This window comes from Eulemur rufifrons, chromosome 7, assembly GCF_041146395.1.
Source record: "Eulemur rufifrons isolate Redbay chromosome 7, OSU_ERuf_1, whole genome shotgun sequence".
Taxonomy (NCBI): Eukaryota; Metazoa; Chordata; class Mammalia; order Primates; family Lemuridae; genus Eulemur; species Eulemur rufifrons.
Window position 1 is genome coordinate 255,685,892 of NC_090989.1, and position 23,495 is coordinate 255,709,386.

General features: G+C 46.5%; 1 protein-coding gene across 1 annotated transcript in view; it reads right to left on the reverse strand.

Annotated features, from left to right (window-relative positions):
* GABBR2 (gamma-aminobutyric acid type B receptor subunit 2) overlaps window positions 1-23,495 on the reverse strand; it is a 366,525-nt gene that overhangs the window by 201,625 nt on the left and 141,405 nt on the right. The window contains exon 3 of the mRNA XM_069474472.1: window positions 11,815-11,985. Within this exon, the coding sequence (XP_069330573.1) occupies window positions 11,815-11,985 (171 nt within the window). The remainder of the gene's footprint in view (window positions 1-11,814; window positions 11,986-23,495) is intronic.

Below are 23,495 nucleotides of genomic sequence, written 5' to 3' on the forward strand. Positions count from 1 at the left end.
CCATATAAAACATTAAAAATTTCAATATATTGAGTGACATCAAAAACAAAATTAAATGTCACTTGAAACATGGGGGAATATCTCAACAAATGTGACAAGGGCTGATATCCTTACTTTATAAAGAGCTCTTATAAATCAGTAAGAAAAAAAGAGAACACTCCAACAGGAAAAAGTGCCAACAACATGAACAGCCAATTTACAAAAGGAGAAACAGAAATGAGAAAGAGTCTTAGTAAAATAAAATCCAATCTCAATAGTAATCAAAGAAATGCAAATTAAAATAGCAATTGCCAAAGATCAGAACAGAATAATACACAATGTTGGCAGGGAATGCTCTCATATACTGCTATGAAACTCTAAATTGGTATGATCTTTCTGGAGGACAATTTGGCAATATGTACAAAAGGTTCAAAAATATGCATATGCTATTTCTAGGAATTTATCCTTGGAAAATAATCAGAATGTTCACACAAAAATACAAGTATGAGTTTATGGCACCGTTGATTATAATCAGTAAAAGCTGGCAACTACCTCCATGTTCAATAACAGGGGCCTTCTTGAGTAATTTATGGCAAACACATAGGGTAGAATTTTTTGAACAGAGACTGGATAAAAATGGTGACAGCAAAAACACTTCTAGCTCCTGTCCTACCCGAAAGTCCTTAAAATGGCAGACAAAGAATTTTTTAAGAAACAAGCCCCTAAAGGTTCTAGAAAACAATTAAGAAGACCACTAATGGACAGAATATTTACAGAATTACAGGAATATAGGAAGGAAGGCAACAGATTGTACCATAAGTAAGACTTGAGGCAAACCCAGCCCAGAGGGCTCAGAGAGGGCACAGGTTGGGGCAGTTCACGGAGACCGCCAGGGCCAAGTCAGCAAGCGCTGAGCAGCTATCATGAGTCACGGTGGTGGGTGACTTTTGCTGACCTGGGAAAACATGTCCCTGCATTGCCAAGTTAAAGAAGCCATTTCCATGGCCTGGGAATGTATTTGTTTATTCATGTTCATGTTCATTTATGTGCATTGAAAAAATGGTAAAGACATCAGCCTAGATGTTAACAATGACCTTTCAGTGGGCCAATTTTTAATTTTCCTTTTTGCTCTTCTGTGTTTTCCAAGCTTTCCGCATTGAGTGCATATCAACATTACAGTTAGAAAATAATAATTAGTATTTTTAAATTAAAAAAAGCAAAAAATAACAACAAAGAGAACTTGACATTTTTATGTAAGACGGTAACTGCAAACTTATTTTTCTTTGGAATTACTGCAATAACTTCCTGGCTGCTTTCCCAGCCTCTGTTCTGCTCGTCCCAATCTGCCCTCAAGACTGCTACTACCTCACCCCTTCTTTAAAAACCTTCCGTGACTCCCTACTGCTGACAGGTAAAGTCCAAACTCAGGGGCCTTCCCCATCCTTCTCATCTCCCAGCCCATTCTCCCACTTCTGCCCCCATACTTTGGGCTTTCCAGCTCCAACAGACTCTTCCCCATTTCCTGAGAGTTCCACACAGCTTCCCAACTCCGCTCCTTTGCTCATGTGGCTCTGGCACTACCCAGGCCCGGCAGATGGGCCTTGGTGGAGAAACTGCAGCCAGCATGTATCAGAATAGCTCTGGGGAACCTACACGCTGCAAGATTCACTGCCCAGTCAGCCGAGAGGCCCGACTGAAACCAAGAGTCCCGGGAGGTGCGGTAGGAGCAGCTGTGGGGGGACGGCACTGGGCTCTGAGATTCCAGATCTGGGGAGACAATGAAAATTAAGTGCAAAATGCCACCGCAAAAATACAAGGGACTGTGAACGCATTGGCTGGTCTATTTATTTATCTCCTTGCTTCTGGGGCAGGGTGGGCTGCAGGTGCTGTGTGGGTACTGGCCCCAGACCCCGCCTCCTTCTTTCCACAAGGGCAGGTACAAATCTGGTTTCCTGTCTACACTGGCCACCTCTTGGCAGTGAGACCTCGGCGGTTACTTAACCGTCCCCGGGGCAGTCTGCTCTCTGAAACAGAGGCACTCTGCTGGATGATTGAATGTAATCACCCAGCACACAGTAGGTCCTCCATAAACAGCAGGGGATGACGTCATAATTACATTCTGCTACCCCAGAGGTCATGACGCAGCAGTTGCTTCACAGGGCTGGAGTCGTGCCCTGGGAACCTGGCCCGAGGCTGCACAGGAGATGCCAGGAAGCGTCCTGGTGAGGGTGTTGAGGTCGCCGTGCATGGCCAGTTCCCCTAGAGACCTACGGGATCTCCCATGGGCTCTCTCAGAGAAGGCGTACTCACTTACTCATCCCCGTGTTGCAGGGTCCACGCAGCCTGGGTGGAGGATATATTTATCTAATGCTGCACACCCTCTCAAGTAGACAGTGTTGCACTCACCCAGCCCCCCGACCACAGGCCACAGCCAGACACCCAGTCTCTCCGGGGCAGCCCCTTTCTTTTAAGAGCTGGTGTGTTGTGTGTGTGTGGGCGGGGCGGGGGGTGCGGGGGTGGAGTGTTAGGGAGGACCATTCACCAGGTCCCAAGGTCTTCCTTTTGCACTGCGGATGGGCCAGCCATCTCCTCCCTGTTCTGGAGCGAAGGGATGAGGAGCCTAGAGGGCCATCTGTCCCAAGGCAGGAGCTCTGAGCCATGGCAGCCACCCCTGGACAAAAAACTCCTAGACGTGCTCCCAGATATGCACACACTGCCACCAAGATGGCAGGAGCACTGGAAACTAGAGACCTGATGGGCAATGGCTGTCACCCAGGAGGGACCTTCCACTCTGCAAGGATGGGCAGGACAGAGAACATGCCGGTGGACTGCGCTTTCCCCGAGGGCACTCACAGGAAGGAACAAGCGTGGCTGGCACCCCCAGGTCTGCCCCCAGGGAACCTCGGCACAAGGCTGAAGGCTTGGGAGGCCAATTCTTGACCCCACTGGACTTGGCAAGTCCCTCCCATCTAGTGTGCTTTAGATCAGGGCTTCAAGGAGAAGCCTGTTGGCAGTACCATTCCCACCCTCATGAGTTAATTGAACAGGTGGCCAAGTGGTCTTCATTCATCCCAGTGGTCCCCAAATTCCAGTCACCCCCCGTACTCCTCAGAGGCCATTTCACCATGTCTGCACCACCTATGTAAGCACTAACTTAGTATTTTCCTTTAAACCATCTTGCTTTTTAAACAGGGGTTCCATCCTAAGCAATAACATCCATGAAGTGCAGTTTTGATGGGCTGATTGTAATTTTTTCTAGGATATAATAACATAAATACAGAACTATTAAAATTGTACAAAAATCATGTCACATATTTATACCGCACTCTGGGAAATAAAGGACCTACCCCTCCAAAAACAGCCAAAGAGGATGCCACAAACTGCCACCTTGGCACAGGCAGGACAGATCGGGAGCTGTTTCTGCTGGCTGACCACGGGCCTGGTCCCCACAGAGCATGAGGCAAGAGCACAGAGAAGGAGAGGATGCTTGCTGGGCGGGCAGCCAAGTCACCTAAAAGCATTAGCAAGTTCTTCAGATAAAAGTTGGGGCAAGAGGTGGGGCGCTAGTACCATTAGGATTAGAATCTGATCCATCGAGAGCCCCCTCCTGTCTCCTAATGATAAAAGATCTGTGGATATGTTGGCAGCCCAGGTGATCCTGCAGCCAGGAGGGAAGCCAAGGACAGAGACTGGAGGTGGCTCAGCCCTCCCAGCGTGGTGGCCCTTTTCTCTGATAAAGCCGGCTCAGGAGCACAGTGGTCTCGCCCGAAGGCTGCCCATTCCTCCAGTGCAGTGGTTCTCAAACTCTAGCCTGCATCAAAATCAGACTGCTGAGCCCCACCCAGAGTGGCTGATTCCCTGGGTCTGGGATGGAGCCCAGGTGATGCGGCTGGTGATGGTCCAGGGACCACACTTTGAGAACCGCTGCTCTAGAAGACAGGATCGCCTGATCCTGAACACAGAGGATGCGGAAGTGTGAACAACTCTGAATGAAACTCCCAGGATGACCAGTCAGGAAAAATAACTTAGACAAACCACACTGTGTACACTCCTGATGCCTAACAATGATGTCGTCCATAAGCAACCATGTGGCAGGTTCCTGGGCACTGCTGGTTCCAGTGGCTGGCTCAGAACTTTCCACTGAGATCTTTAGGAAAATTCCCACAACAAACAATGTCACATGCAAAAAAGACTTCAACTTAAGAAATGATGGCATCATCTACGCTGAGTTCTGTGGGAGACAGACCTGCTGACTTTGCCGCCCCTTCCTTCTTCCTGAGGGCCCCGGTGGCTCAGGGAGGAGGCAGGCAGGAGAGGACAAGGGCCAGCACCAGCCCGGCACCCCTCCACCCTCATCTCACCATCCCAGGTGCAGGCAGACTCAGGGCAACAGAGGGGAAATAACTGCATTTGCCCCTAAGCATCTGCCTTAACAGGGAGAGAATCGTTTACCGAGATCCTCATTGAACACGCATGCACCAGGCAGCAGGCGGGGTGAGGAACACAGAGATCAGCCGTGCCTCTTGTCCACAGGGGCTCCCCCATCCAGGGGCAGTGAAAGAGATGAGGAAGCAGATGGTGTCTGGTGCTGCATCATTCAGAGAGCTGGCACAGGGAGCCCGAGGGGACGGAGCACAGAGGTGGCCCACCTGAGCCAGCTGGAGAGGAGGGCCAAGCCAGGTGTGTGGGCTGGATGTTCCTGCTGAAAAAGAAGCCAGCATGGAGGTGTGGCTGGACCATAGGGGCAAAGGGGACAGTGACTGGAGGTGGGACAGAGAAGGAGGACTGTGCAGGGTCTCTTGAGCCACATTGCCAGCTCATTCCTGGTAAGAGTGGCAGGAAATGACTGATCCATCTAGCTAGGGTGGCTTCTGGATCAGGTGCAAGCTTGGGGCCCCCCGGTCCTCTGATGCAGGAGTGTCTCCCAGGCTACTCCTCCAGAATAGTAGGCAGTAACTTCAGAGGAGTTGACCAGAGACCCCTTTGGTGGGGCAGATGGCAACTTGGCAAGAGGAAAAGGTTTCAAAGAGCCAGGCAGGGCCTGGAGGGCCTGAAAGGGCAGGTGCTTTGAAGAGGAAGCTTTGCAGATGGTGACCTTTCGGTCTTGGGCAGATCAAGGGCCCCAGTGGGTCCTGCCACTTGAGGGAGGCTACCGGTATGGAAAGGTCAGCCCCAGAAGCCTCAAGACCACTGAGGACCAGCGACTAGGTAGGGAGTCTTAGAGCCTGTTTGGTGGGAGGGCAGAGGAGGGGAGGGGAGGGTAGCGATGCTTATGGCGGGCACAGAAACTCACCCACACGGCAGAGCTCCTGGATGGCAGCCAGCCATGGGCTAAGCGACCAGATTCTAGATGGTAATAAAAATAGCAGCTACCCCTTGCATGGTGCTTATGATGAGCCAAGCACTTTCTTAGCCCTTTAAGTATCCTGTTAGGACACATCTAATCTTCCCTATCAACCCTAAGAGGTAGGTACTCTCGTTATCCTCATACCTAAAATGAGAAAATAAGATGGGAGACGAGCATATGAAAAGATGCTCCGCATCATACGTCATCAAGGAAAAGCAAATTAAACAACAAGACACCACTACACATCATCAGAATAGCCAAACTCCAGAGCACTGGCAACACCAAATGCTGGCAAGGATGGGGAGTAACTGGAACTCTCATCCGTTGCCGGTGGGAATGCAAAATGGCACAGCCACTTTGGAAGACAGTTTGGCATTTTCTTACAAAATTAAACATACTCTCACCATATGATCCAGGATTCAAGCTCCTCGGTATTTACCCAAAGGAGTTGCAATCTATGTCCACACAAAAACCTGCACACCCATGTTTAGAGGAGCTTTATTCGTAATTGCCAGAACTTGGAAGTCCCAAGATGTCCTTCGGTAGGTGAATGGATAAATAAACTGAGGCATATCCAGTCAATGGAATACAGTTGGCCCTCCGCATCTGCGGGTTCCTCATCCTCGGAGTCTACCAACCGCAGATCAAAAATATTTAGACAAAAAAATAAAAATAACAATACAATAATAAAAAATACAAATAAAAATACAGTATGACAATAATTTACATATCACTTAGATTATATTAGGTATTGCAAATAACCTAGAGATGAATGAAGTGTATGGGAGGATGTACATAGGTTATATGCAAATACTATGCCATTTTCATTCAATGGACTGTAGCATCCATGGATTTTGGTATCCTCGGGGGGTCCTGGAACAAATTCCCCATGGATACCAAGGGATGACTGTATTACTCTGTGCTAAAAGGAAATAAGCTATCAAGCCATGAAAGGACATGGAGGAAAGTTAAATGCATATGAACTAAGTGAAAGAAGCCAATCTGAAAAGGCTACATTCAGGTATGATTCCAACTATATGACATTATGGAAAAGGCAAAACTATGGACACAAGTAAAAAGACGGGATGTTCAGGGCAGTGCAAATACTCTGTAAGATGCTATAATGATGAACACATGTCATTATGCATTTGTCCAAAACCACAGGATGTACACCACCGAGAATGAATTCCAGTGTCAGCTACGGACTCTGGGCACTTGGTGATGTGTCAGTGCGGGTCCATCAGCTGTAACACACACCCCCTCGCCTGGGGATGTGGGTAATGGGGGAGGCTGTGCACGTGTGGGGCAGGAGGTATATGGGAAATCTCTGTGCCTTCCTCTCAACGTTGCTATGAATCTAAAACTCCTCTGAAAAATTAAGTCTCTTAAAAAACCAAAGCAAAATGGAGGCACAAATAAGCTAAGTAAATCTCATGGCCACGTCCTAGGAACGGCAGGGCCAGGGTCAACGGCCAGATGCCCGCAGGCTCTCATCCTAGAATCCAACATTCCTTGACCTTGGAGGGGCCCTAGGGGTCAACTGGCTCAACTCCCTTAACTTACATAAGGGGAAACTGAGGCCCAGAGAGAGTGAATGATTTGTCTAAGGGCACTTACACACTTAGCTGGTTAGCTGCATCCAAAATAACAACCCGGTGAGGACAGTTGAGTAGATCACGCGACCTGGAACTAGGGAGAGGCCAAACAGCCTTGCCGCCCTCTGCCATGCTCCTGGGTGCTCCCTGCTCGCTGCCTTCATCTCCTCCCCAGCCCTGCCTCCCTCCTGGGCCCGCATGCCCACGTGAGAGCGCTCAGGGTGGCCTCTCATTTCCTTGCTCTGAACCCCAGTGACCTGCACCTCTATGCCATGTCAGCTCTTGGCACACAGCCAGGGCCTGGCCCCTCGGTCCTTTACCTCCCGCCTCTGGCTCTGGCCACAGCCTCCCTTCCCTCCAGCCCCCCAGCCCAACCCCTCAACCTTCACAGAGACTTCCAGATACACACATACTTCTCCAGGCCACAGGCCACCTGCCTGCCCATCCCTCTCCATCCCAGACCCCGGGGGCCACCTGCCTGCCCATCCCTCTCCATCCCAGACCCCGGGGGCCACCTGCCTGCCCATCCCTCTCCATCCCAGACCCCGGGGACCACCCTCTCAGCAGTAGCCTCCACTCCTCATCAGCACCCGCACCGCTGTCTTATACCTGGTGGGGCCCAGTACTGGCTTGAGACCTCTCTCCCCCTTCTCCATCCTGCCCCCTCAGTCCCCAGGCCAGCTGAGGGCCGCCAGGTAGATCCCCCGCCAGGTGGAACAGCCACCAGGTGGAACAGCCACCAGGTAGACAAGGGCTACTATAAGCTCAAGGGCTCCCACCACAAGAGGGCGTCATTTCCACCCCAAACTCCACTCTGAGCCAGTGACGCAGGACAGGCATTCTCAACATCATCGTGTGTTGAAGCCACCCGGAGGGCTTGGAAGGGCTTTAATGCAGGGGTCCTTGAATGTGATTGTCCTGAGCGTGGCCCGGGCATCAGGATTTTTAAAGCTCCGCAGGTGACGCTAAAAGGCATGCTATCCACGAGGGGAGTACTGCTCAGCAGGACAGAGACACGAACTGCTCCTACCTGCCACACCACCATGAACCGCAAAAGCACTGGCTGAGTGAAGGAGCTAGGCACAAAAGATGACGCGTTATATATTAACAATTCCATTTGTATGAAATTTCCAGAAAAGGCAAAACTATACCTGGGGCCGGGGGGCTGGACCGACTACAGATGGACACGAGGGAGTTTTCGGAGTCTTGGGCGGGTGCTAAACTGGACTGTGGCGATGGCTGCACAGCCGTGTGAATTCGTTAACGATAACTGGGCTGTATACTGACAGTGTATGAACTGTATGGTATGTATTTCAATAAAGCTGTTAAAAGTAAAGAAAAGGGAAAGGAAAAAAAAAATCCAGCTTAGGACATTTAAATTTTATTTTGTATTAAAACAAAACAAAACCAAAATTCCCTGGTGCTCTACTGAGCAGCCAGAGCTGAGGACCCCCTGCAGGAAGCCTGGCCCTGCCTCACTCCAAGGCCAGGACAGCGGATCTCTGTCCTGCCGCAGCACAGGGCCCGGCACAGCCTGTGGCACACAGGAGGCCACCGCATTGCTTTCCGAGCGGATGGATGGCACACAGTGAGCACCTACCACGCAGAGGCCTTGGCTCATGTTTTCTCCTCTAACCACCTCATCTCCCAGTGCCTGCAAAGAGGGATACATATCCCCACTTTACCAAAGGGAAAACCAGACCTTTGTGAGACCTAAAGTCACACAGCCATGGATTAGCAAAGGCGGGCTTAGGCATCAGTCCACCTGGTACCGAGTTCTTCCTTCTTCTTTCATCTCATTTTAAATCTTTGATTTCGAGAGGGCATGGCCGCAGCAAGCTCAGTCTTTTCAGCCATCGATTCTCTCCATGGATCCCTCATTGTCCTAGCAGCTGCTCTAGGTCTGATACGGCCCAGAGTCAGCAAAGTAAAGTGAATTGCCTGTGGTCACACAGCCATCGCTTGGCCAAACTGGGCCTAGAGATCGGCTCATCTGATCCAAGTCCTGAGCAGCCTGTGGGTCCAGTGTGTGCTAACCTTCAATCTCAGAGGTTGGGAGTTTGAAGGAGCAGCTGGTCCCAAGGTGGGGTGGCCTTCAGCCCTCTACCCCTTCCAAAGTCCTAACGTCACAGTAATAAATGCTGTGGGATTATGGCACCTCCACCACCACTTCCAACTTCAGGATTGCTTTCACTTGACATTCCTTCCAGCGCACCAGTCCGGAACAGAAGTGCTTGACGCTGCTGATCGACCAGTTTCATAAAAGGAATCCAGTTTCCCTTGCACTCACGAAAAGCTGTTAGCCCCTGGCGAGTTTCCAGGGCCTGCACTCCAGCGCTGCAGTCCAGACATCGGGAGAGGGATGCCAAAGCCCTTGGGCACAGAGAGGAGTCAGCTGGGCTGAGAGATTTAAATCAGGAGGGGTCCTCGCCAGCAACACCACCAAGCAACATCCTGTCCTCGGGAAAAGAGGTTTCCCGCTGAGATGCCCTGAAACCCCGGCTGAGGGCCCCACCACAGCTGCGCAGGGATGCAGATATGGCACCACACTGTCCACACCTGATCCCAGCGAGGACGGTGTAGCAGAGAAAACACTGACCGACAGTCCAGTGTCCTGGGGCATGAAGCCATCCACCCTCGGCAAGCCTCAGTTTCCTCATCTGCAAAATGGGAACCATCACCCCTCCCAACAGGGCGGCTGGCTGGCTGTGAGAGTGTTTGGGAACGTAGAGAGCACTCAGCCAATGTCGGGGCTGATAAACTGTCCTCTTTAGACCACGTCTGGGGGGAATTTCAGAGGCTACATGCAGGTAGCTCCCATGTGACTCCAGGAAGTTATGGATGGAAAGAAGGAGTGAGGGGAAGTCTGAACTGGGGGTCAGGGCCCCAGAATTCAGTCCTGACTTTTCTGTGAACAATGTTTCATGACTTCAGAGGTGCTCTGAAACCCTGAACTTTGTCCTTTCCCTTCTCTTGGCCTCAGTTTCCCCTTCTACAAAATGAGGAGGTCGGGGGAGGTGTTTCTAAGGCCCTTCAGGCTCCGACAGCCAGAGATGCTATTAGAAAAAAGCAGTTCCCTCCACATTGCTGCAGGGTCTGGTGTTAATGGGGCCACGGGACTGGCCCTCCCCATCCTCCACCATCAACCTGTTTCACACTCATTTCAGAACATTTATCACTGCTCTCTAAAGGGCAGGCTTCCAGCAAAAGCCTCTTCAGTGCTGGCAATGAGTCACTCCCACTGGAGGTCAAGTTCCCTTTGTGCCTCCTCCGAGGGGCTGAGAAACAGAGAGGCGGGAACATGAGGAGCAGCCTTGCCTGGGAAAAGTTTGCCTTGTTTGGATAACCACAGACTGTGGGGCCAAACACTTCCGCTCTCCAAGCACCTCCAAAAACAGCCCTCTCTGCGCATGAGCTTCATGGTTTACAAAGCTCTTTCAAATTCATTACTCATTGGATTTTGGCAAAACACCCTGCAGGGAGGACTGCAAAAGGTTATTGGATTTTACAGGGAAGGAAACTGAAGCTCAGAGAAGTGAGGTGACTTCTCCAACGTCACACAGCCAATGCATGAAGTGGTCTCTCCCTCCCTTGGGAGACACGGGGACAAGAGCCTCGGAAAGCTAAGTGCAGAGCTGGAGGGGAAACCAAGTCTGTTGATTCCCTGCCCTGCTCTGCCCCCACCTTTCTCGCCACCCCTGCTTGGCCTGGCAGAGGGTGTGTGTCCTCCCCCACCTCTCCCGGGAGGTTTGCCCGCATATCCGATGCACACATGGAAACTCCCCACACAGCCAGCAGTGTGTTGCTCCGGGCTACTAAGCACACCTGACTTGTCTTGTATTTTTGGAAGCTACAAGTATCGAGAGCACAGAGGCGCGCAGGAGACACAAAGCAAATGGGCAAAAAAGGCAGGAGACCATTTTGCACCCATCTGAGTGGGGATAAATTTTAAAAACTTGTTGGTAAGAATGTGTGGAAATAGGAATTGTCAAAAGCCATTGGTGGGACTAGAAATTGAAACAGACTCTTTGGAAGTCAGTTCCTCTCAAAATTTTAAATGGTCCAGTAATTCCACTTCTAGAAATCTATCACCAGGATGCATATTTAGGCATGAAAGTGCTGGCTGTGACATCAAAAAGCTGTGACCATCCAGAGTAAATCACGACACACCCATTTGACAGAGCACCACGTTCCACTAAAACATGGAGTCAGTCAAGGTCTCTAAGGTCTGTTGCAAAGTAAAAAAAGCAAAATATATAGTATGAAGTCATTTGGGATTAACACAAATACACTGAAAAAGCTCCAGGCAGAAGAACACCCCACTGCAAGCGTTACCTTTCAGAGAGAAAGTGGGAGTTAGGGGGACTGGGACAAAGCAACACTTTTACTTTTTTACTATATATATTTTGACTTTTTCTTTTCTTTCTTTCTTTTTTTTTTTTTTTGCAAAAAGCACACAACAAAACCACCGCACCATGTGTATCAGTGTATGCTTGTAAGCCAAGCCAGGTCCTCCCCGAAACGTTCCTCACGGGAGAACACCTCTTGGCAGTACTGTATGAGTTTAGATGCTCACTACAGGGTCAGTAACAAGAACAACAAACCGACAGGGGCATTCGGGGAGTAAGCCACACGAGGCAGCCGAAAGGAACAATGAGAGAAGGGAAGGTTCACTCCTGAGCCGTTTAGAATGAAGTTTGCACCAATCCCCACACAAATTCCTCAGCTGCCAGTTCTATTTTGTCAATGGCGAAACAGCTCTGATCTTGCGCAGAAACACGTGCTTAAAAGCCCCGTGATATCACCCACCCCCGATCACGCCATATTGCCCCTTGCTAGGAGATGACAGCGGCCAGCAGTAAGCGAGACCGTGTCCATGCGGGCGGAGCGTACCTCGGAGAACCTCTGCACGTCTTGCGTCAGCGTGCCCACGCGCTTCCACTGGTAGTGCTTGAGCAACTTGAGGATGGCTGGGTTCACCGCATTATCTGATGGGACAGTCCGAAAGAAATAAGGGTATTTTTTCTTATCGGCTAGCACAGGCGTGGTTGCAGCAAAGGAAAGCTGAAAGACACAAGAGAGACAACGCTTTCTGAGTGAGCCTCGCAGCTGTGACCCGGCGCCTTGCTTAACCGAACAGAGGAACACAAACACGTGGGGCAAGACAGTCTTTAACCCTTTTTATTGTAAAAGTAACACATCATTAATTGAGGAGAAGGTTAAAATGCAAAATAAGGAGACAGAAGGAAAAACTTAACCAATGACCCACCCCTTCCCAAAGAACCACCATTAACATTCTATGATAGTCTATCTCCTTGCAGTGTTTTTCTATGTACTGACTGGATTTTTTAAAAAAGAGTCTTGATATCATTTTACATACACAATTGAACTGTTTATTCCCCACAATTCCCCTACAAGCATTTATCCTGTTAAAAACTCCTCGTAAACATTTGAATAGCTGCATAAAATTCCAGCATATGAACATACCACAATTTACTGGGTCATCTCTAACTTGGGGACATTTAGATTGTTTCTAATTTGTCATTATTGTCATATTATTAATATTCTATAGGCATCTTTGTGCATAGCATTTTCCCCTATATTTCCATAGGAAAGAGTCTGTGATATAAAATTTCTCAGATAATGAATCTAAGCCTTTAAAGACTTGATACTTATTTCCAGAAAGGACATTTATCAGTTTGTACATCTCCTCGCCAGGTATAACTAGAGGGCCAATTTCACCACATTCCCATCAATAGAGGGAATAAAATATCTTTTCTCATTTTATAATGATTTGTCATTAAAAAACAAACAAACAAGGAATCGTACTGCATTCATGGTTATATACAATGTTGCATCTTTTTCCATGTGGTCATGGTTATGTAATAGTATGTCCAATTTTAGGACTCAGTTTTTCATGTTCTTTATTTTTTGAGGAGTATTCTAATTCATGTTCTTTGTTTATTTTTTCAGGAGTATTCCAATGCTTTTCTTATTGAATTTAATGAATATTTCTTACATGTATAGCATTCAAACTCAGGCTATTATAGTTGCCACAAATATCTTACTGTGTTTGCCTTTATATTTTGTACATGTGTATTTTAATTTATACTCAGTAGTCAAATCTGTCCGTCTTTCTCTTTATTACTTCTTCTTTTTCTTTTAAGTGCCAGTAAGTTGTTAAATTGGATTTTAATTATCTGTCCTACAAGGCCCAGCTTAAATGTCACCTCCTCCACAATTTCCTCTGATCTCCGCTCTCCTTTCCCTCAGCCTCACCCACAGAAAGTGGTTATCAAATTTTTTTATCTTTGCAGTGTGAGGGGAAAAAATGGTATCTTGCTGTAGTTCTAATTTGCATTTATCTTACTTCGAATGAAGTGGAGTATCTTCTTCTAAGTTTAAGAGCAATTGGTAGCTCCTTTCTGGACGCTGTCCACATCTTTGTCCGTTTGCCAGTTTGACTCTTAGTCTTCTTTATAAGTTCGCAAAAGTGACCTTTCATATTAAGGAAATAAGCCCTTCGTGATAGGAGTTGCTAATTATTCCCCCAGTTTGTACTTTGTTTATGGTGACCTTTGCCATGTAGAGGTGTGTGTTTTAAATGTGGTTGAATTTATCAATTTTTTCTTTTATAACTTCAGGTTTTGAGTTGTATTTAGAAAGGCCTTTTTTACACTGAGATTGTAAAAGAATTCCTCCATTGTTTCTTCTCGTCTGTGTGTCCTTTTTTTCTCCCTCCCTCCCTCCCATCTTCCATCTGTCCCTTCTTTGGTGTCATTTAAATCTTTGATCCAGAAAGGGTGTGGCTGAAGCAAGCCACACCCCCTGTCTCCCAACCCTTGCTGCCACCAGCTGTCTCCCCAAACCCTTGCTTGTCCCAGCAGCAGCTCTAGATTTGATGTATCCCAGGGTTCGATTGAAGCCTCCAGAGAAATAACATCCTGGCTCCCTCAGGCCCCAGCTGAAGATGCCTTACTGATTCTTCTGTCACCCTAGGAAGCACTTTTCCCACCAGGACTTGAAGAGGGCAGTAGGAATTTGTCCTTTTCCCTGGTCTGGTTCAGAGAGTAGACAGCCACTACCTAGGATCCCTGATCCCCTGTTAGAGCTGACCACCAGCAGCCCACCAGCTGTTACCTGGGGCTAGAGAGCACCTGTAGAAACCAATTTCTAAGATCCCCACAGAGACAACGACACACCAAGTCTGGTAAGGGTCAAGGGTGGAATAATTGTTCTTAAGATTCTTGGGAGAACAGAACCAATGGAAAGAATCCTCAGAGAGGAAAATTTCAGCTGGACACATTGAGAACATTCACATTCAGAGGTGTCCAGCAATGGAAAGCCTGGCATTAGAAGCAGTGAGATCCCTGTGTCTGGAGGAGTGCAAATGGAGGCTAGGCCAAAACCTAGTGAGAAGAGAGGGGCTTCAGGGTATCTATGAACCCCCTGAAAACTGTAGAAAAAGGTTTGCATGGGCATGTATGTGCATACAGGCATGCATATTTTTCTGAAAAAAGAATCCGTGGCTTCCATCAGATTCACAAGGAGGGTCCTACCATCCAAACAAGGCTGCACACCCGCCTGCAGGTGATACTTGGTCTCGCAGTAAGTGCAAGAAATGGAAGTTTCCAATAGTCCCCTCAGACCCAGTGTCCACGATTCTTCGCTCAAGATTAAAACAACAGTGCTAGGCTCATCAGTGTAAGAAAGAACTATTAGAAAAATCTGGGAGCAACTATTTCAGGACCTGGGACATTATATATGCCATCACATCCCCAAAAATGCTTATCTAATACAATTTAGAAAATATTGGTTTTCTGATGTGATTTCTGAATCACACTCCAGTTGCTACTTTACCGTTATTGTTCCATTAGTTCCAGGTCCACAATTAATTGTTGCTCGAACAACCTCATATGTTTGCCCTGTAGGTAATTACAGTGGTTACTGTTCAGTGAATAAATGGCCCATTGTGTTTACAGTGGGCTTGGAGTACGATATATGCCCCAGGTCTAAATCATGTTGGGTACAAAATATTAACTGGCACTGACATTTTCTGCACCATTTGAGATAATGCACACTTTGATTAGATTGCTTTGCATCACTGTTTCCCTGGCCTTAGCCTCCTAAAACTTTTTCCATGGGCAAAGACTGCAGGTGCCCAGTAGTACTGCTGAACTTCAGAACTGGGGGGGATCAGAAAACATCTAGCTCTGGGGTGCTCTACCCTGGCTGCACACTGGGATCATTTGGGGAGATTTTTAAAAATACCGATGACTTGGTCCCACTCCAAAGCAACTGAATCAGAATCTCAGGGCATAAAGCCCAAGCACCAGCATTATTTAAAAACTTTCCAAGTGGTTGTGGTGCTCGGTGAAGTTTGAAAACCACTGACACAGCTCAACATCCCTGGTTTTCAATAAGCAGACTGAAGCCCAGAAATGCGGAGATATGGAGATACCCACCATCGCTAAAGGACTCTAATCCCAATGCTCCTTCTCCCCTTGATGGCTGCCCACCTGCCTCCTGTGTGCTCCCCAGTCCCTCCCCGCCCAGCATAGGCACCCAGCATCTGGCCACACTGGGGCTGCTGGCCACACTGGGGCTGCTAGCCGCAGGGCCCTAACTTGAACAGCAAGCTTTCTGGGCTCTCTTGCCTTTCACACAACCACATTTGTTTCTGAACAGACTGTGATTTGAGGCTTCCAGTCAATTCCTAACCAAGGATTTATTTCAGAGGGTAATTTAAAATTTAATTTATAGCTTTGTTATTATTTCTAGTTTTAGCGCATTATTTTGAGCATTTGGTGTATATGGTGTCTGCTTTTGGAATTTATTGAGACTTTCTTTGTGGCCTGTGATTCAATCAACTTTTGTGAAAGGTCCACAGTGGCTGGGGAAAAAAAATGAAATTTCTAGTTGTAAGCTATAGAGTTCTTTACTAGCCTACTCATACATAATAGATAAATCAAATGAATTATATGATTATGATATGCTTCATATTTTCATTTACTTTGCCTATCAAAGGCTGAAAGGTTGGTGAAATTGTTCCCTATCATGTATGACCACTTCTCCATGTGTTTCGACAGTTTTTGCTTTATATGATTTGAGTTTATGTTTTAAGCATAAATGTTCATCACAATTACATCTTTATTTTTCAGCAATGTATACCTTTGCCTAGTGCAAATACCAAGCACTTAATAGATATTCATTGAGTGAATTGAGGATTGAAATATTTATCAAGGTAAAATAAATCTCTTTGTCATTTTATTGCTTTTTGTTTTAGACTTTATCTTGCTTGATATTAATAATGCAACCTCGACTTTATTTTTGCCTGTGTTTGCCTGGCATAGCTTTGATCCTCTTTTATTTGTATTCTATTAAAATTGTTTAAAATATATTTCTTGAAAAGAGCATATGGGCAGATTTTAAAATGTGTATGTTTACTGCTGTAACAAGTATTAATGCTTAGTCTTGCATCTGTCTTCTTCTTGGCCATCTTACTGTTTTTTTATGCTTCCTTTGTGTTTCCTTTTGTTCCCATTGGTCCTCGACTTCGCAGCTACCTTTCTCTGCTCTGGCTGTGTGAGTTCATCTTGCTTCAGGTATCAGCTTGCTGGAGAACCTTTGAATATTCTGAAGAGGAGTAAGGGGTTGCCGACTTGCTGAGGATGGCTCTGTGCTGCCTTGAATTGTGGCAGAATTTGGCTGGGTATAAAATTCTTGGGCTACCACTTCTCCCCTCTGAAACCACAAAATGATGCAGAGGAGAAATCCAGGGCTAGCTTGATTGTTGTTCATTTGTAGATACCTGCTTTCCTCTGCCTCGATGCCTGAAGGATTTTTTTTTTCTTTATTCTTGGAGTAAAAAAAATTGCCAGGATAGATCTGGGTGTGGCACTCTTGCTTTTATCTGAGATACAGGGAATCCTATACACTCCTTATATGTGATCTATACACTCAAGTCTTCCAAATCAGAAAAATGTATATATAATACATATAAAATATACTATATACTATATAATATATGTTAAATGTTATTGTATAAGTAATTACATAATATATTATTTATATTTACAATATATTAATATATTTATTATATATGCCATATTTATTATATTGCATATGTTATACATAATAAATATATATAGTAAATTTATTATGTATAATATGTTTACATCATATATTCTTCTCTCTCCTCTGGAACACCTGTTCATCTATATGTTGTCTCTTCATTCTCCAAATCCATATCTGTCACATTTTCTTTCAAGATTTCATCTCTTGGTCCTTGTCTTCATTCTAGAAGAGCATCTTATTTTAGTCTATCTATTCTATTGCAGGGTGTGTGCATTTTTACTGGAACTATTTTCTACATCATCCACAGTCTTAGCAGTAGGGGATAAGTGTTCTCATTTTTTCACATCCTGGCTAATATTTGGTATTATTCAACTTCCTAATTTTTGTGAGTCTTTCAGAGATAAAGTGGCACTACATTATTATTTGGCTTTGCAGCTCTTTGGCCGTCGTGTGGTTACGTAGCTGTGCACACATGTTAGCCATTCAGGGTCCTTGTGCTGAGAGTCTCCTGACTTGCTTTCCAACACCCTTGGTTTTGTCTTTAACAGATTTTTATCGTGTTGTTGACATGTTTAGTTTCCTAATAGTTCTTTATGATCACATCCCTTTTCACTCCCCCCATCTCGGGCTGTCTATTTCATGGAGCCTATGTTATATGGTGTATGAATGAGGATGCCAAACATCTTTCTCAAGTTTTCTTCTTTATCCTATGATAGATCATTTTCAGAGGTGGACTCTTCCTCCCCTTCTTCTGAGTATTGTGCTCCTTTGATTATGTTTGAGGCACTTTTTCAAAGGTGTTTTCCGGGTACTCGCCCTCAAAAGCAAGGCAGTTGTTTCAGACTTGGCTTATCAAAGACACAACATGTGGATTGCCCTTGGCCTTGTTTTCTATTTACATTTTAATTGAGTACGCTTCTCAGAAAACTGGAGAATAAGTATTTGAGCACAGATTTGGGTGTCTAGTGGGCTCCACCTTATGCTGATCTACATTAATGAGGTGACATCATTGTTTTGCCCGACTTCCTAACACTCTGGATCAGCATAGCACATTAATTCCCAGCATGCACCACTGCGAGGGCTTTTCCCTCCTGCCTACAGAACCTTACTCGGGAGGTCTCTGCCTCCCAGGAAGCAGTGAGTGTCTAGTGCCCTCCTGTCCTCTTCCTGTCCCGTTTTTTTTTTTTTTTTTTTTAGGAATTTACAGCTCTCTCTGAATTTAGAAAGATAGGTGAGAATGAAGAGAAAAAAAGTACTTTGGTTGCCTGAGATATCAGCAACTGTGAGGTAGGGGCGTCATCGTCTGATTTTCTGATTGGTGTAACTCCTGAGTCTCTAACTCAGATCGCAGTGGGGAGAGGAAAAGGTCTGTCTGTTAGTTTTCAGGACAATTATTTTATGCAGCAAGGTTTGGAGTAGCAGGAGGCGAAGTTCAGGATTTTGTCAATTCAGATCCATCTACTTTATAATTAATGAAGCTTCCAAACATCTAGAATGTCAGTGAGTATTGGGGTCTCTTTGTTCTCTCTCTGTGTGTGTGTGTGTGTGTGTGTGTGTGTGTTTTCTTTTCCATGTCTTAATAGTTTCAAAGGAAAGCTGGAAAATGTTTTATTGAGTATTGCTAGAGGTTGGGCGTGGTGGCTCATGCCTGTAATCCTAGGCCGAGGTGGGAGGATCCCTTGAGCTCAGGAGTTTGAGACCAGCTGAGCAAGAGTGAGACCCCATCTCTACTAAAAATAGAAAAAATTAGCCAGGCGTGGTAGCATGTGCCTGTAGTCCCAGCTCCTCAGGAGGCTGAGGCAGGAGGATCTCTTGAGCCCAGGAGTTTGAGGTTGCTGTGAGCTAGGCTGATGCCATGGCACTCTAGCCCGGGTGACAGAGTGAGACTCTGTCTCAAAAAAAAAAAAAAAAAAAAGAATATTGCTAGAAAAATCGCAAATAAATTTAGTCTGAATTAATCAAGCAAATTATGTGGCAGAGTCTATAACTCTCTTTTGTATTGTTTAGGCACCGTTGAAACCACAGGTTGAAGGTTTTTAAGGTTTGTGGTATGTACCATCAAACTGCTGTCTGCTGGGGTGTGTCAGCTGCCATGCCCCTGGGGGGTGGCCCATAAGACTGCCCATCTCATCCCATCCTGGCCAGCTCTGGGCACTGATTGGGGTTTGGAGCCCACACCTCTCCCTGCCCCAGTCTGCAGCCAGGCTGAACCTGGATCATGGTGTTCTCTTTGTCTTGAGTAGTTGCCCACTACTGTAGTTGCCCACTACAAGTAGTTGAGTACTGCTTGGCCCACAGAATGCCCTTAAGTACATCTTGTTCTTCCACTCCCACCCCAGGAACTGGTTTGAATCCTTCTGATAATGACGGTGTCCAGGTACTGCCCAACCCATGAGCAGGACATAGGACCCAATGGCTCCCCTACACTATGCATGGCCACCTGGCCTGGGGAGTGGCAAAATCTTCCAGAATCTCAGTGTCAAGAGCCCAGTTCAGAAAGAATTATGCACTATGAGGGGTCACCTTGAAGCCAGGATGTAGGCAAGGTAGCCCAGACAGTCTTACCGGAAATCCCACAACACAGTCACAGTACACATTTACTCTACCGCCCCTTCCATGTATGTCAAGTGTTTCTGGTTATTGTCCCATCTAATCCTCACAACAACCGGAGGAAGTAGGTGCTGCTATTATTCTCATCTGACAGGTAAGAAAACTGAGGCTTTAAGGTTAAGAAACTTGCCCAAGAAAGCAGATTAGTGGTTATGGGGAGTGGGGAGATTTGCGGGAGGAGGGTCAGGGTAGTGACTGCTTAATTGGTACAGGGCTTTCTTTTGGGGTGCTCAGAATGTTCTAGATAGTGGTGATGGTTGGACAACACTGGGAATGTACCCAATGACACTGACTTGTTCTCTTTATTTTTTTTTTTTATTTATTTATTTTTTTTTGAGACAGAGTCTCACTCTGTTGCCCTGGCTAGAGTGAGTGCCGTGGCGTCAGCCTAGCTCACAGCAACCTCAAACTCCTGGGCTTAAGCGATCCTACTGCCTCAGCCTCCCGAGTAGCTGGGACTACAGGCATGTGCCACCATGCCCGGCTAATTTTTTGTATATATATATTTTAGTTGTCCATATAATTTCTTTCTATTTTTAGTAGAGACGGGGTCTCGCTCTTGCTCAGGCTGGTCTCGAACTCCTGACCTCCAGCGATCCACCCGTCTCGGCCTCCCAGAGTGCTAGGATTACAGGCGTGAGCCACCGCGCCCGGCCGACTTGTTCACTTTAAATTGGTTAAATGGTGAGCTTTATGCTATGTGCATTTTACCAGAATAGAAGAAAAAAGAAACTTGCCTAAGACCACACAACTTATAAAGGATGGAGAAGAATCCCTACAGTTAGCCCATACTGTGTCCATCTTCATAACCATGGCCCCTCGGAAATGATACATGCCCCTCGACATGAACCCCAGTGATGCCCTGGCAAAGACCAGCAGAGGCTGAGAGCCACTCACACCCTGGACCCCAGACACCTTGGGTTTGAACCTCAGCTCTGCCTCTTGCTAGCCATGCAACCTTGGACAAGTCACTGAACCTCCTCTCATCCATAAAATTAAAATCATAAGTTCTGTCCTGCCTGCTTTGGAGGGGTGAAGCTAGGATGTGAATGAATTTTATAGACTCTGAAGCTCTACAGATACAAAAAGGCCACTGCACTCACTCCGATTATGATTCCTAGAGTTGGTAGATGCTGGCTTTGTGGAGAGTCTGTCAGCACTGAGGGGTTCTCTGTGATCTTTCTGGGGGGCAAGATTATTTTTATTCCCTCCTTCTACACTCAGGCAAATCCATTCTCTAAAATGCCTGAGAGCAAAACCTGCTTGACAGTGGATGGCTTGATGAATGGATGGAGAACTATACCAGCTACCTGATTGGCCAACCACAGTGTGAACCATTCAAAGGAAGCTTTCATGAGAACATCTGACTTGGTGATCGATACCTTCAGACAGGTGATCTGAGCCGGGAATTATCATCCATTTTACAATGGGTGAAACTGTGGCCCAGAAAGGTGACCTCAAGTGTGCAAGGTTAGTCCGGGAGATGAGGGGCTGGTCTTTGTGACTTTATATTATCTTCCTGGGCCTCAAGCGAGGTGGGGGGATGGTCTAGGGCCTGCTCCTTCTGAGATCCAGTAGACCAGGAAGGAGACAACTTACTCCAGGCTTCCAGGGTCTCTCAAACACAGCAAGTTTCCACCGTTTCCATCCCGGGAGATTCCCGGGAATCCACACTTAACCAACAGAGTGGAATGGGAAGAGAGCCAACACCATTTCTCCCCCGTGGGAGGCTCTGACCTGCCGTGAAATGGCTCGTGAGAGACATATTGAACCGTGAGGTGCTTTAACAGTAAGCACGCGAATGCAGAGAGGAGCGGGGAGCTCACACAGCTCCGAGGCCACTTTAGGGAGCTGGGACACCTGGGCATAACCCTGTCTATATGACTGAGAGAACAAGGCCAAACCGTGCCCATTTCCTAGGTGTCTGCTTTTCTCATCTCTGAAAGTGATGCATTGGACTGAAAATTCCAAAGTTCTTTGCAACCACAGAACTCTATGCTTCTCTCTCCAGCAACTGAAGAAAATTATTAAGGAATTTGTTGGTTTCATGTGGGTGTGTGTTTTATTTGATCTGATTTATTCAGATAATTGCCGATGTGCTTCACTTCTCTCTGCAGATATAAACCTAGACAAAAAATATAAATACGTCTCCCACCTTCGGGATCTTTATTACATTGCAAGCCACTGATGAATTCTTGCCTAAATGCAATTCTTTACCTGGTTTGGGGCATCTGAGTTTAACTTTTCTGCAGAAATAAACCATTTTTCAGGTGGCAGGTATAAGCAAGGGTGGCCGTAGTTGCTAAGTCCTAGGTAAGGAACTCGGGCCAGATGCGCAGGGATGAGAAAATGATTGAGGTTTGCTCTTTTCTCTGCGGGTTTAATCTTTTTCCATGGGTTTGCTGACCGTTTCTGTAATTAAATGAAGGCGGTATTTGTCATCGAGGGTTCCTTTCAGCCGAGATGAATGGAATGCAACTTTCTCAGGAAGCTTCTGACAAAACACTGTTTGTGGCCAGTGCCAGGATGTATACAAAGGCACCAGGCTGTGTGCGTTGGGAACTTGGGTCCACTTCAGGTCTGCGCCAGGTCGCCGCTGTGCCCAAGCCCTGGCAGAAAAACTGTTTGGACACAAAGTGCCTCAACGTAGATGCCCGTGAAATTAATGTGATGCAGAGCGGCTGCAAAATGTTTCCCGAGTTAACAAGGGAAAATGAATGCCTGGCGTTCGGGTGAGTTCTGGAAGCCTCACTCCAACAAAAGGCCTTCTGGGGCATCGTGCATAGACTTGCTGTAAGGTTTTAAATCTCTTTAGTCAGAGGGAGCCTGGGCTGGGACCGCTTGGGGAACAGTTCTTTCTCCTTCCTGTTGATGAGGTTTAGCTTTTCATCACTCAGAGATGCGCAGCAGTTCAGCTTTTACCACCCCCTCCCACAGCCATAGTCTTACTGGGAACTTGCAACAATTTTCAAGGGAGGTAGGGGAGGCGTTACTGTCTTTGTTTCCTCTTGGGGAAACTGAGGCCTGAGGAGGAATAGTGACTTGCCTGGGGCCCCACAGTTGGTAAGAGGCAAAGCTGGGATTTGAACTCAGATATTTTGACTCCCTGAAGTTACAGTGAGCACCTACGGTGGAGCAACACTGCATGAGGTGCCCAGCATTCACTGTTTCATTTAACGTGCAAACGACCCTAGGAGGTAGGCATGATTATGATCTGCATTTCTCAGGTGAGGAGACTGAGGCCCAGAGAGGGTCAGTCGTGTGCACATGGTCACACAGCTCGCAGCTGGCAGAGCAGGGAGACTAACTTCACACCACTGTTCATTCCACACACTGCCGGGGTTCTTCTCTGTGATGTCACAATTTCCAAAACACATTTACTCCGTCAAGTCTAATTTTTTATAATCACAAAACCCTGGCAGAGTTAGGTGGACTAGACCTTATTACCCCTCATTTTACGGATGAGAAAACTGAAGTTCGAGAGGTTAAGTGACCTGCTCAAAGTCACATATGAGCAAGTGGCAAGGCTAGGGCTTGGGGCTTCTGTTCTTAGAACGCAGTTCTCTCTCCAGCATACCAGGCTGCTTCTTAGGGGCACCTGGGTATCAGACTAGAAAGCAAATGGGACAATTTAAAACAAGGGAGAAGAAAAAAATGAGATTTGTTTAAAAGAAAAAGCCATAATCACTGCATAAATGGCTTATTATGTTTTTGCTTCCCTAAGATGGTCCAATTCAATGATATGAATCAAAAATCATATGTGTATTTTATTTTTTAAGAGAAAATTCTTCAAATTTTTCTTTTTAAACTTTTATTGTCGACCAGAAACTACTTATTTAAATATATTAAATATGTATGTTTGGTTTAAAGAATACCAATGAAACCAA